This window comes from Phyllostomus discolor, chromosome 1 (assembly GCF_004126475.2).
Source record: "Phyllostomus discolor isolate MPI-MPIP mPhyDis1 chromosome 1, mPhyDis1.pri.v3, whole genome shotgun sequence".
Lineage (NCBI taxonomy): Eukaryota > Metazoa > Chordata > Mammalia > Chiroptera > Phyllostomidae > Phyllostomus > Phyllostomus discolor.
The window spans coordinates 166,150,927-166,166,151 of NC_040903.2; the positions used below are offsets into that span (position 1 = coordinate 166,150,927).

At 38.5% G+C, this 15,225-nt stretch overlaps 1 protein-coding gene across 1 annotated transcript; it reads right to left on the reverse strand.

Annotated features, from left to right (window-relative positions):
- Window positions 1–667: 667 nt before the first annotated feature.
- RSL24D1 (ribosomal L24 domain containing 1) lies at window positions 668–14,808 on the reverse strand. The gene is made up of 6 exons (XM_028506888.2): window positions 14,654–14,808; window positions 10,695–10,808; window positions 8,674–8,746; window positions 4,065–4,128; window positions 3,253–3,338; window positions 668–1,846 (listed from the first exon to the last, which is right to left on the reverse strand). Exons 1-6 carry the CDS (start codon window positions 14,732–14,734, stop codon window positions 1,767–1,769), a joined length of 498 nt encoding a protein of 165 aa, XP_028362689.1. The 5' UTR covers window positions 14,735–14,808; the 3' UTR covers window positions 668–1,766.
- Window positions 14,809–15,225: the final 417 nt, after the last annotated feature.

Below are 15,225 nucleotides of genomic sequence, written 5' to 3' on the forward strand. Positions count from 1 at the left end.
TTATCAACTGAAGGCAAGATCCTTCACCAGCAAAAAGATTACGACTCACTTTACTGCGGTGGTCTGAAACCGAACCTGCACTATCTCCAAGGTGTGCCGTATAAAAGATCTGTGTGATGGATGTCTGGACAATTTTATGCTTTTGTGTTATGCTAACTACCCAGGCACAGTTAGTAGCCTAAATGCATGGTACCATGTCAACACCCAGGGACCATCTTAAACGGACAACTCATCTCAGTGATCCAAGCTTAGACAGCTACAGAGGATAAAACTGTGGCAGTCGAATACAGAAACTTTATGAGACTGGGCTCTCAAATTACTATGAAATCCATCCTGACAGTTAAGGCAATTGTCTGGATGTTAAGCATGAGATGTAGTGTCAGCTCTTTGTTTTAGCTCAGTTTCCCCAAAATAAATGGTCTTAAGGCACTAGCAAGTTGCTCCCTAAGTAGCATGGTGGAAACTTGTTTCCTAACAGTATGTAATTTTGAATACATTTATATTAAAACAAACATGAATACAGTATGGAGAGAAAACTTTAAGTAATTTTACAAATGTCTTTGATTGTGTATATATGTATATATACATGTGTGTATATTGTTACATCAGTAATATTGTTTACAAATGAGCTACATTTACAAGTATGAACACAAAGGCAAAACCACACTGGAAATCAAGTCTTTTAACACTTGATCAGTGATCAGTGCACTTTATTACTAATACTGAAGTAAAAATTTAGTCAGTCTATATAATTATATAACCCTAAGAATTTGAAACTTATTCTAAATTGTCCTAAAAAATATAAAAACTGAGTTACTTAATATTTTTCACATACTCATAAATAATGTAATACAGAAACATGAAGCATTAAGTATATATTTTTCAGTAGCACATGTGGGTGAAGTTATTTTCCTCCAAGTAATCGATACTTTATCTTTAGTACCTTTAAATAAGTATGTAGACACTCACTACAGAAATGATTTTATGTGCAAATAATATACAGACATTCTACCCAAATTCAATTTTCCCCAAAACAATTAGCTTTTTAAAAGAAAATCACACAAAAATTTTAAAAAGCTCTAGATTCCTCTGCTTCTAAATCATTGTTGAGCTGGAAATCTCCAGGAATCTCCAGTTAAAATATTCTCCAAAGTGGAAATAAGAGAGCAAAGTGCCATTTCAGAAACGACCATTCAGCTTTCACCCCAACATCTACGACTGCCTATCCTCACAGGTGAAAATATCTGAGAGAATTAGGCTTCAGTATATGAGGCCACTATGTTCTTCTAAAATGTTGATAAACCAAGACAGGAAATACTGAAATCAAAACAAAAGCTATTAGTACTTGGGGCTAATTATCATACCGTTCATTAGTTCCTTAAATGTACCCCTCCTTCTATAATGTTAGTAAAGGGAATATTTTTACTGCAAAGAAAATTTTATTTTATATATCACCAGCCATGAATTTTTGTCACTAGTTATTACATAAATGGTGTCATTATCCAAATGACATGATCATTTTATGTCCACAATGCACTTTGTGTTTACAGAATTTTCATGATTTACATAAGTAAATCTAAGAGTGAAGGTTTACCAGTGAGAAGCAATCCAGCATCCTTATTATCTGATGTTCTGCAGACAGCAATGTAGAAGAGATGTAATTTTAATCAGCTTTTCATTTGAGTCACCTTTGGTAAAAAATAAATGAGGAACTTAGAATGTCTAAGCCTCTAAAGAAGACTTCTCAGTGCATTCACAGAAATGGTTTAACCATCATGAAGAACTTCCATGTCCACATCCTCTTGTAGTTTCTGTACCATTTTGTCTTCCAGCTGCTTTTCTTTGCCTTTAACAAAAGAAATCAAAAACTTTATCAATTCAATGTGACCCTACAGAACATATCAACACTTTATAAAGGAAACTGGAAGTTTTAAAATAACACTTGCCATTTCTAAGATGTTTAGGAATAGTAAATACACTTATACAGGTCTTATGCCATACATTAGGTAAGCATTCTACCTACATGTATTCATTTCACTCTCATAACCACTTGCATTGTAGTGATAAGAATAGCTGAAGCCCTGGTTGGCATAGCGCGCGCTCTCGCTCGCTCTCTCTCTCTCTCCCCCCCTCCCTCCCCTCTCTAAAAATAAAAAAATAAAATCTTTAAAAATAAATAAATAAATAGTGTCACTCTTTGGGGGGTGGGGAAGAACAGCTGAGGCACAGAGACAGATGACCTTGCCAAAGGTCACTCAGCTGGTAAGTCCAGTAAATCAAAGGGATAAAATTTGAACCCCGGACCTCATGGATCTATGGTCCCTGCTCTAAACACTGTATCACCAACCTCTGAGGTTCCCCAAAAACTTAGGTAACAATGATTCACTCTTGTTGTTTTCTGGGTGTCAGTCTGTATCATCTATACGTGAAACAAATACTCTAGGATTCTATTTTAATAAAATTTGGTACAAAAACAACCAAGGTAGGACTTAACACAAATCCATTCAACATGTGCTTACAGAATTTAACCTTTATTAAGGTTTAGGCTCGGAATCATTCAGGAATCAAATCTTCAACTAAATCTCACCAAAATTTCTCTCTTTAAGAAGTCTGCATGAGTAAATTGTGTAACAGACTGTACTTGGTGCCAGCTGAGTAAAAGACTGGTTTTCTCACACCTCACAAAAGAAACTACGCACACAACTGCCCAAATGAGTGACTATCGGTAAGTTCCATAAGCACAAAGACAAGGTTCTAATACAAAACTGTAGTTCTCAAACGTACGTATCAGACTTGCCTGGAGAACTACTTAAAGGCCTGAGGCTCGACTCAAAGGGCCTCAGCCTCTGTATTTCCAACCTCAGCCAAGTTCCTTGAGCAGTTCCCATACTGACCAACATCTGGGAACTACTAATACAAAACGCTATCCTTTAATAAAAACAGGTATGAGACAAAATTATCTATGAAATTATTCGTCAGCTCATTTTGATTAACTTGGGGAGATACCATATAGAAAATAGGATTTTATGAAGGACAGAAAAGAAATAGCATACATAAAAAGTTGACTGGAACTAATATACTGAATAAATTATATTTTTTAACCAAGTTATATCATAAATGTACTGAGATAACATTTACTTTAAAAAAATACCCTTAAAAGGCTGGCTGACACCCAATTATACAGACCACAAAAATCTGGATATTCCGCCTCTCTCCCGAAAGCGGAGAGCCAGTGCGCAGGGCACCACCTACCTGCAGCAGGGGCCCGGATGAGGTGGATGTTCTGCTTGACTTCTCTGATGTCCTGAGCTTTCTGTAGTTCTTTACTTTTCTTCAACCTGGGGTAAAAACATTAATGCCAAAATTTCAATTACTACAACTTTACACATTAATCCATAATTTTTAAAAACAAAATGTATTAATTAAATAAGCCATACGGATGAAGAGTGGGAACTCAGTTATTTTCTAGTTCCTAATTAGCTTAAACAGGATTCTGACACTACAAACTTTTTTGTTCAATGTATCCCTAGTGCTGATTGGAAACGAGATGGGGGTTCGATGTACACTTGCTGAGTGAATGAAGGAATGAAACTGAATGAAGGAATGAATCTGACATTAACTGTCAGAGATCACTGTCTATCATACACACGTAGTGTAAATCTCTTTAGTGCCTAGATCTTTCCTGCTCAGACAGAGAGCAGTCTTTCTTACCCAATTTTTTAAATCATTCAGTAATTATAAGAGCACAAATTCTTAAGACATTCAGCGACAACAACAAAAAAACACTGAGACTTGTTCTCAAACATTTAGGCCCCTTTTAACAATCTTTGAAAGCTAAAACGCTGTTGACACATGCTTCTTTTCCGTAACAGATGACCACAGCAACAAGGCTTAAAGTAAATGTGACAAAATGCTAATAGAATATATAAGAGTTCTTTATACTATGCTTGCCAATTTTTGTAAGTTTGAAGTTACATGAAAGTAAGAAGTGAAATAAAACCAAATGCCTCTAAATGTGTGCTAGTAATTATTTTTCCAAGAGTTATTCAACACGTTTTCCATACCTGTTCATTATGAATTTAGCTTGCCGTTTCTGTTTGATCTCTTCGACTCTCTTCATTGCATCAACTACAAAAAAATTCGTAAGAGTTGGCAAATTATTCACACTCAAGCAAGAGCTCTTAAAATCATTTCTTTATTCTAATTTAGAAACCAATTAAATGAAAAACTCATTGAAAAAAATCCCTCCTAAAACAGCTGAAGAAGGTATGTACCCTTTGTTGCCATCACTATGAACTTTCTCACTTTCACAAGTATCATTTCTCTCACTATGTTAAAGCAATCCAGTGCTTTTCAAATTTTATTCTACAGAGAACTCAGATTAACAGCAACTAATCCCATTCTGAATTTGTCATCTCCCTAAGTAATAGCACCTTCCTGGTCAGAAAGACCACTTTTTCTTCAAGTGCCTGGGATACGGCACAGTATGAATACTGGTAAAATAACCAGTCAACCAATCTCCCATATTCTCGGCCATTAAGAGTCACCTATTTTGGAAAGTGTGTACAGGAGCTGAGTCCAACTATGCTCTAGTATCTGCATCAGCACTGTCCAATATAAGACACACCACATACATAATTTTAAATTTCTAGCTGCCACATTAAAAATGTAAAAAGGAACAGGTCAAAATTAAATTTGATGATATATTTTGTTTCACCAACATACCCAGAATACTGTCATTTCAATATGTAATCAATATAAAAAATTGTTACTGAGACCTTTTATGCTTCTTTTTCATACCAAATCTTCAAAAACCACGAGTGTTTCACATTTACAGCACATTTTGACTCTGACTAGCCACATCTGAACTGCTCAGCAGACCCTGTGGCTGGTCGCTACCATACAGTGTACTCCCAACCTAGCTTCTGAAAGTGCAGTCTGTGGAGCTGAAGAATAGCAGGACATTCACAGTCTAAAAGTATCTCCCCACAACATAGTTACCAGTTGCAAGAAGCAAAACACTAACTCTACAGTGTAGAAACCTGCAGATACCCTCTTAACCAAAGATTATGCAGCATTGCCAGTAATAGAACTAACGAACAGCAGGTGCCTCCTGACAGGACAGTGATAAACTCAACGTCATATCGATGGTGTTCCTGCCAAATGTATATCATCTGAATTTTAAAACAAACACCTGGCCCATATTCTTCAAAATGGTCAAATATCATGAAATATGAAAAGTCAAGAACTGTACCAAACTGAAAGAGACTAAAGAGGTGTGTGACACATACTATTCTAACAACTTTTGCAATAAAAGATACTGGGACAATTAGAGAAATCTAAAAATGTCTAAGATGACACTACTCTATCAGTGCTAATTTCTTGATTCGAACAACTGCACTGCAGTTATATGAGAGAATGTTCTATTTTTAGGAAATACATATTAAGCTCTTTAGGGAAGAGGATCATTATGTATGCAACTTGAACAGTTCAGAAAAAAATTATAAAAGGAAGGAAAGGGAGAGAGAGAGGAGAAAGGGTAAATTTAATAAAATGTTAACATTCAGGAAATCTAGATGTAGGATACCTAGAGTAAGAGTAAGGATATCTATGTAAGAGTATTCTATTCTTGCCGCTTTTCTATTCAGTCTGAAATTATGTCAAAATAAAAACTTGTTTAAGTGCAGGCTGGGGACCAGCAACACCGACACCACCTGGAAGTTTGTTAGAAATGCACAATCTTAAGCCCCACTGAGACATACTGTATCAGAATCTGAATTTTAGTAAGATTCCCCAAAAGACCCCATGGTGTCCCTAAATTAAGATGATGTTTATATGAATAACTATAAGACAATATTAATTCTAAATCTGTGCATGATGTGGCTTAGAATTAATAATACAGGGTGGGGCAAAAGTAGGTTTACAGTTGTTTGTATGGAAAATGCAATAATTAATAAATAATAATACAAGAATAAAATGTTTTGCATACTTACAACTGTAAACCTACTTCTGCCCAATCCTGTATACTTGATATGTTATTTTTTTCCTCTTTGTCTACCTTTCAGCAAAAATGATAAAGGCAAGTTCTAGTACTCAGAAGCACTTCCACACCTTGAAGTTACTCAAAAGGGAAATAAACACATAAGTGGAAGGTACACCCTTTCCAAGAATAAGACACTGCATTTCTGGATATTCCAGAAGACCAAAAAATTTTAAATGTAAGAAGCATCTAATAGATATTAAAAATGGATCTGCAGTACAGAGAGACATGAATCAAACAGAAATCATTGTTCCTACTACCACTGCTTTCAAAGCTCTGCTGCTGCTATTTCTGCTGACATCAGCATCTTAACAAAGGCTGCCAAGTCCACACCTTCACGCAATTTTATAATGTACGCAATAAATATAAAACTATTGTTAACAAACTAGTTTATAGAGAAGATGATACTGAAATAGGGAATGTAGAGAATCAAGAAATCTTTTAGAAGAAATAATGTTTTCCTGGAACACTACTAACAACTATTAATTGTGTAAGCCAGCAGGAACTAGCTTTATGTTCCAAAAGACTCATACTGTCTACCCAGGAAATCTTTGGAAAATCTATCTTTAGGACCCCAACAGGAAAAGACAATATAATGTGTGCAGGGAAAAAAAAACCTCAATAGAGCACTGCTTCCTACAGGACGTGCAGCCATATCAACAAGTGGGGCAAGGGCATGAGACTGTGATCGTACATGAGCCAATTACCATCCAACAGAAGCAGTGAAGGAGGCGTACTCATTAAAATGCACTGGGAGGGCAGGGACTGTGTGCGCCCTCTTCATCTTTGTGTGGCAGTTAGTGCTCACTGTTCAAGTGCACGAAGTCTTATAGAACACCACAGTATTTCCCACAATCAATGGAAACAACATGAAACCAGCATGGAGGGTCATAGCAACTGCATATCCACACGTGACTAAAATAAGGTACGTGCCCCAGTTTCAACATCAAGCTGAATAACCACTAAATAAGGCATGCCAGGGTGATCTGGAGCTACTATCTTCAAGTAGTAACAGAGAGAACAAAGGCCAAAAAGAAAAAAAAACTCTCTGGGGTCCAGAAATGCTTTAAGATCTTCCAATAATGTCCTTGACAAGAGTGCCTTTTGGAATCAATTTAAGAATCCTATGGAAAATTTTTAACTATGTGAGGTGATGGATGTTAACTAGACGTGCTGTTGTGATCATTTCTCAATACATACAAATATCAAATCGCTATGTTTGTACACATGAAACTAATATATGTTATATGGCAATTATATCACAATAAAAAAAAGAATCCTGGCCCTGGTTAGGTAGCTCAGTTGGTCGGAGCATCATCCAGATAAGCCAAGGTTACGGGTTCAGTCCCCAGTCAGGGCACACACGAGAAGCAACCAATGAATGCATAAATACGTAAAACAACAAATCAATCTCTCTCTCTCTCTCTCTTTCAGATCAAACAATAAGTAAAAAGAATCCTATGAAATTATAAATCTCTTTAGAAATCCTGAGTTTGAATAAGTGTTACTTCCTTACCAAATAAAACCCAATAAAACCAAATGCTTTTCAGAACAACTCTCCCTCTAATTACAAAACAAAAATTTTTTTTAATATTTTTTAAAAATTTAAAAAAATTTTTAAAGAAAGAAAAAAACACACCAAGGGGCAGATTATTTAGTGCTATGTGGAACAGGCAATTCTAGACCTGGACTTTGATTTCTCCACACTTCAGGAAGATGAAAACTTAGAGGGCACCAAATGCCATCACAAAGGCCCACCCACGATTTCTCAGGTCCTCTCCTGAAGTCCTGTGACGGAGGAGAACATTGTAAGGGATGCCCTGTCTGTGGTCTACTACCGACCAATAAAGTCTGTGGGATTCTGAGCAACAGGGACTTCTAGTTCACACATTACATCACCCTCGACCTGAGACTGAACTGGCTAAAGACTCCACAGGGGAAAGAAAGGCAGGGCTGGGACCCTCAAACTCAAACACGCGTGCACAGAGAGACACAGCGGAATCTACACACTGGTTTAAGAAACTAAATTTTAGTACATGTGGGCTTATTGTCAGTCTCTGCCTACTTCCGAAAAAAACAAAGAACAAGATATTATTGCTTTTAATTCCAGTAACCTATGCCTTCATTTTTACCTAAGTTAAACACTTACCAATTCTGACAGAAAATCTGTAATTATCTAAAGTGATGTACTTTTTTATTTTACCAAAGCACTAAATTTTATAAGGTATACAGAATACATTGCTTATATCTCTAAATCAAATTATCTATAACTTGTAAGTATTTTAGGTTTCGTGTGTATTTTAACTGTGCCATGCTCACCCAAAAAAGTATTCTCCATCTCTATTCTTTTCAGATATTTGGATGTTTTATATGTATGGGCACTTCAAATAATATTAAATTTAATAATTACATTATATTTATAGTGGACACATCAGCCACTTCTGGAAGGGATTTCAGGCAGTTTATATAGAAGACACAAACACAACAGAACCATTAAAATGAGGATAACAGAACAAAAGCTAGCCAATAAAAAGAGAAGAAATGTAGTATTTAAACAACAAAAGGACATTGAAGTTGCGACAACATCCCAAACCCATCTCTCCTGAAAGTGCCTGGCATCCCTTTTCACTTACTTGTTTTACTCCACAGCTCTCGCTGGTATTTGACGGGTTCATTTCTACGTTTTTCAAATTCAAATGAATTATCCTGTAAGGGGGTGAAAACGTGGTTTTTACGCAGGTATGAAAGACACATTTCTTAAAATTTATTCTCCTTTTCACAAGCATCCCAAGTGTTTCAAACTATGAACACACGTCAGGGTTCCCTCAGGGTGATCCAGCAACACAAGTTCTCAAACCTTTTCTTCGTCCCCACCACGGTGCCCCAGACCGCCCTTGTCTATGTCCCAGTGCTTCTCAAACGGAACCGGATTGGGGGGGGGGGGGGGTGACAACTCAGCACCCTCCTTCCCTCCTAAGAGGCATATAACAATCAGGGGGATAATAAAACAAATTGAAAAAGTTTCCCTAACTTCCCAGTTCTCGATAAGACTCACAGCCAGAAAATTTTGTATCAGGCTGAACCATATGAAATTACCACTTTTCACAGATCAAAAAACAGCCATACATTGAGAATTTCAATGGTTCAACCCTAAATACCTATCATGCTTATATATTTCAAGACCTATACACCTTTGTGTTATAGCATAAAGGTGTGAAACTACACATCTTCAACTCAGTGTAGTGCTACTCTACATGGCATAAGCTTTGCCGTGAAATTCTTCAGGCCCCTTCTGCATGTAGTTGGTATTTTGACCATTAATCCTATTTATCATAAAACATACAAAACAATTTTGGAAAGCTACAGGTTTCTTAGAAAAACGACAGGTATTTCTTGATCTTCAAATATACCTAACACAGGCACATGGAAAAAAACTCATCCTATATCTAGCTATTTCCTCTATTATACATCCACATGACTCTATTTACATCACAGCAACATCAACAATGACAAGGTCACCCGCAAATGACTGTGACTAGCATCTTCACTCACAGAGCTGCCACCTACACCTGAGGTGCATGTTTCTTCTTGTCCACACTGAAATTTATTTTTGTAACAGTAATTGTAATTTGGCCTTGCATCGTGTCAAAACATATTCATTACATTCATTGAAAATCTCTGGTGTTAAAGAAGCCAGAAAAGGATATGGCTTCATGGCAACTACTTAGATACTGCCCTTAAGGAGCAGAGAGGCAGGAAAGAAGTCCTGGGTTTGAGGGAAGAGGAAGTCAGGGAGGGAGGGGACAGTTTAATAAAGACCCTCCTCCCCAGAGGGCAGCCTGTGCAGCAGCGCCCCACTCGGCCCTTTGCAGGGGTTGAATGTGCATCGGCTTCCCCAGATCCTGCCCACCACTCAGGAACAGCAGTATGACGCCAGGGGCTCACACGTGAAACCCCTCAGCCCCACTGTTCCTCCTCACACCAGTACTACTAGTTTCTCTGCTCTCAGACTCAGTCCTCCTAAGGAAATCTATAAACTGATAAATGAGTCTATTACAAATCTCAACCAAGCCCTCACTACTATTCAGAAACCCTTTAATTAATCTCTTAACTCCCTCTCAAAATCCCCAAGAAGCAATTTCCAACTTCACCCCAAACCATTTAAACGATTTCCCCCTTTCTTTGCAAGAAATAAAAATAGCTTTTTTGAGAATAAGGAAAATCACTTCCATAAACTGGATTAGAAATTCTTTTCCTTTTCAGAATTCTACAGATTTATGGGTTTTAGGATCATGTGAGAATTATTGCAATAACCAAATACAAGTAAGTCACTCATCAATCATGTTATAGTTAACTAAATCACATAACCACCACCACCCCCAAAGAAAACCCTGAAAATTTTAAACTGTAAAAACAATATTCATTGTCCTGGCTGCCATGGCTCAGTGGATTGAGCATGGGCCTGCAAATCAGAGGGTCGCAGGTTCAATTCCCAGTCAGGGCACATGCCTGGGTTTCGGGCTAGGTCCCCAGTAGAGGACACGTGAGAGGCAACCACACAGTGATGCTTCTATCCCTCTCTTTTCCCTTCCCTTCGAAAAATGAAGAAATAAAAAAGTCTTTTTTAAAATCTTAAAAAAAAAACTATACTCACCACTGTAAGCTCTTTACCAGCTGCTTTACGGAAGGCTTTAGTCCACCTGACCTTACGAGGATTGCGCTTCTTTTTAAAGTTTTTATGGCATTTGGATTTACAGAACCTGAACACCTATGAGAAAAGTTAAAATAGTGAGAAGTCAATATTAAAATTTTTTCTATCATAGGATGTCACCCTTAGCCAGACAAAATATGCCATGAAGTCTAAAAAACGACAGTGTTTCTCACTCACAATTGCTTCTACTTACAAGACCATCTAGATGTGTTTGGACACATCAGATTAAAATGAAACTGAACTACATTTTGACTCTCCAAGCATCATCATAACTAAAAGCTGAAAGCCCTGAAATTATGGTTAAAAACTACCATTTTCATAGAACAGTAAAACCTTATAATAATCTGGAACCAAGAGTAATTTTAAGGAAAGTCATTCATTTAAATCACTTCCCATATCAGAATAATTCTCAAAATTCACTTTCTATGTGCCTCATTGGGGTTAAAAGCTTCAAACCACCATTCTGAAATCTCCTTTGGTTCTTTCCATCTTTGCACAAAATAATTTCAAAAAGGCAACTAAAACTGGCTATAGATTTGTTTCTAAAGTAGTCATACATCTACTAGGAAGATTCGTCATTACCTTAATTCTCCACCTTCATCCCAAATGATATGATCTTTCAACAGCACTTACAATTGAATGATGCCTCAATGACACTTCAATGTGCTCCTGAAATAGCTTATTGGGACTCATTGTTATGTCTAAAATGCATTATTTTGTTACTCTGTAATGTCTTCGAACATATTACAATTTGTGTGTTACTAAATAAAATCTGAAGAGAAAAAATAGTTTTTTGAGTTGAATCATCACACCTAGAAGATGTGACCCATTTTTAAAAATAGGTCAAAATGAGGTATAAACATTTCAAGCTAAGTAAGCCTATGTATGTATCACAAGCCAAAATACTTTTCATTTTACATATACCTTGTTCTAAGGGGTTTTTCAAGCAAGTCCTCATACACACTAGGACATACTTAGAAGTGGTCAATGCTAGGTTAATCTGATCTAGGCCCATACCACCTAAGAGCCATTTTCTGAAAGACTTGAATGAAAGTATATCTACGTTCTTGAATTAATTTCAAAGTAACTGGAAAATACAAGCACCACTATAGTTTCCTGGAGTAACTATGAAATTATTATCAGTAAAATTCTTTTAGTATTTTTAGCCCAAAGTACTAGTAATCTTTTTAAGTAAGAGCCTCCTATGTTTAATACCTACTAGATAACTCCTAGACAAATCCCCATTTCCAAAATACAGCTAATGACAGATTTGAACGTTTCCTGGGTCTCCTCATTTCCAAAAAGAATCAACAGCTTACAGTTATACAAGGAAGTCTACTTGAAGTCCATACCTAACACTTTACCTGAAAATCACAATGAAATATCTGAAATGCCTGGAGTCACTGGAGATGGGAAGGGGATTCAATTAGCAAAAAAAAGCGCATCTACTATGGGCCTGATGTTGCACTAGGTGCTAGGGACAGATACCTAAAACATAAATCCCTATCCTCAGAACTTAGGCTAGCAACCTAAGTGTGGTCAAGTCTCACTTTCCAAATAAGAGAGATTGCGATGGGACTACAATATAAAGAATGGGATAAAGCTACATACAATAATCATGTATAAAGTAATATGGAAATACAATACAGTGCTTAAATCTACAGTGGGGTAGGTGGGAGATGGATTATGTGTAAGGCAAAGCTTCACAGGCTAAAGTTTCCCTTTTAACCTAGTCCTCTAGCACCATCCTCAGTCTTGAACGTGCAAACGATTTATCTATTCACACCTCATTCAAAGTCCTCCAACCCCCTCTAATTCCACTAATTCAACAAACATTTATTAAGCACTCATTAAGGTTGCATGTACTTTTCCTGTTTGCAAACTATGTAAAAATATGGAACATTACACTAAGTCTACCTTTAAGAAGCTATCTGAGAAGTGAAAGAGGGTAAGTCTCTATGACAGATGGTCTCAAAAGCTAAGAGCATAAAGGCAAAAAGACTAGTTAGGAGGCTAGAAAAGTGAAAAGTGCCTAATCTGACACCAGGGCAGGAAAACAGAAAGCAAAGACGCCACTATCCTTTGCAAAGGCAAAATGAATAGTCCTTAATAGGCCTAGATAAGGTGAAGAAGTCAAACATGACCCTTATATTTCTAGCAGATGGCAGTGACATTAATTCAGAGAGCAAAATGATGAGGTAATCAGGAACTCTCTCTCATTGGGCTCACTGTTAGGTACAAACAGTATTACCCTATCAAGTGCAAAATTCAGACCAGGAGGTAAGGAGATAGAGATTGGGATTCGTGGAGACAAAGGCATACTTCAGTTTACTGCACTTCGCAGGTGTTGCATGTTTTACAAATGGAAAGAAGACCCTCTACCAGCAAAAGCATTACAACTCACTTTATTGTGATCGTCCCAAACCAGACCTACAATATTTCTGACATGTGCCTGTCTTTTCTTTCTTCATTAGTGCTTCAGGGCCTCCACTTCTTACTCCCCCATTTTTTTTCTGGATCCACTCGGCTTCCCCATCCTTGCCAGCACCCTAAGACTTCCTCTTCAACTTGAACCTCCAATATGTTTGCCAGATCAACACCCAACTCTAGGTATCTCCCACAATCTGTCGTTTGTATCCATCTCAACACCCAGTTGACACGCATCAAATATAAAATCATGACCAGATCAGCTACAAAGCCACATTGACCACCGCAAATTTGACTCCAACCTGGAAATGATTCATTTTATAAAATTTTTATCACATTCCTGAAAGCAGGTTTTCAAAATCTTCTACATGTTCTTTGAAGTTCCCAAACTTCAAAGCTTTGGCCCCTCACTATTCAGCAAGGTCCCTTGCTCCTAATTTAATGAGTTCAGTATCTTCCATCTATAATAGAGATATAAGAAAATAAAGTAGGAACTGTAATTCTTTACCATGCCAAAATCACCACCCAGGGGTGATTTTCCAATTCAATGGATCTGGTGGAAACCAGAAATCTGTATTTTTTTAACAAGTTCTCAGTGATTCAGAAGCAAATGTAAGAGAGGTCAAATTCCAAGAAAGAATGTTAAAGAAAGCAGAGGAATGAGATTCATTCTGATATGAGAAGGAAGATTCATGTATCATTCACAAAATCTTCACAACCAGGCCTTACGGTGTATCTGTACGTGTATATCTTATGTTTTATAGACTAATCTTTTTGCATATAGTCTTATACCTGTATTTATTGCCCTACCTCAAGCCTCTATCACCACCCATAATAGAGAAATGTGACTGCTTCGTTCCGTGGCTTTGCTCAAACTGTTCACTCTCCTTCCACTTAGAATGCCTTCTCCTCACTTTCTCATGCAAAATTCAAAATCCAGGATCAATGTCATCTCCTTTCTGGGACTTTCCATTTACGACTCTCCCCAATTCACTTCCCATAACTTCGTAACACAAGTCTACTATTAAGCCACAGGCAACATTTCCAACAACCTCTACACACAATGGACAGTCCCAAGTCATTGACCTCTAAGCTACGGACCTTAGCAACGACGCCTGACTTGGCATGCGTACAATAAAGTTTTCTGATTTGAAGAACTTGGCCCGCGTATTAAAGTGGCCACACTGCCCTAGCTGACCCCGATGCCCCGTGGGGGCTGGCTGGGCCCACTTTCGAACCGTGTCGCAGCCAAACCTCGCCCCAGGGAAGCCTGATGACCAGCTCCGTTCCGGACGCCCTCGAGAAGAAACTCCCCAAGTGGGAGATCAAATCCGGAACTCCTCGCACAGCCTCCCTCTCTTGGGATGAACGCGGGTACCCTGGCCCAACGCCGCAGGCGCAGAGCAACGCCGAGCGGGCTAGGCCTCAGCCCCGCGGGTGTGCACTGGTGTGCGCGTTGGCCTTGGCCGCCTCACCTTGCAATCGTTGCGGACGAACATCATGCCGTGGCCGGGGTATATAGGCCCGGAACAGAAATAACACTTCTCTATACGCATGTTGAATGCGCGTGGTGGACCACACCACCTAAACGCCGAGTTTGAAAGGAAGTGACGCAACGCCGTCACGGGAAGTGATCATCTTCTGAGTTCCCGACTCGGAAGAGGTGAGCATCCTGGCTTGTGCGGGCCCCGGGAAAGCGATCCGACCCTGACAGCGCCCCCGCGTGGCCACGCTGGCAAAAACACTGTCTTTTGGCTCAGGCGCAGAACGCCATGGTTGGCCCGGCAACCCAGTAAGAAAAGTGAAACGTGGCTCTTCCCGGCCTGCTGAACTCCTTGTCACAGCGCGTAGTTTCCCTCTCCGCCATACCCCGTTACGTCAGCCTTTATTCTTTGGTTTGCGCTTTGTCCCTTGGAGAGCTTTTCACACATTGCGTTGTTTGTCGGAGCTCATTTCTCCATCCCCCTCCCTAGCCCCTGGTTCCAGTCTCAAGCCCACCTGCCTGGCTTCCGCTGCGAGAACCTCTGCTACTCGGACACTCACTACT

Bases quoted from the DNA above. Each gene is read 5' to 3' on its own strand.
- RSL24D1 (XM_028506888.2), bottom strand. From the start codon at position 14,734: ATGCGTATAGAGAAGTGTTATTTCTGTTCCGGGCCTATATACCCCGGC. The intron at 4,129-8,673 runs GTAAGTGAAAAG...ATTTTTTTGTAG, and splicing joins AGAGCTGTGGAGTAAAACAA to TTGATGCAATGAAGAGAGTC. The intron at 1,847-3,252 runs GTAGGTGGTGCC...CTTTTGTTAAAG, and splicing joins CATCCGGGCCCCTGCTGCAG to GCAAAGAAAAGCAGCTGGAA.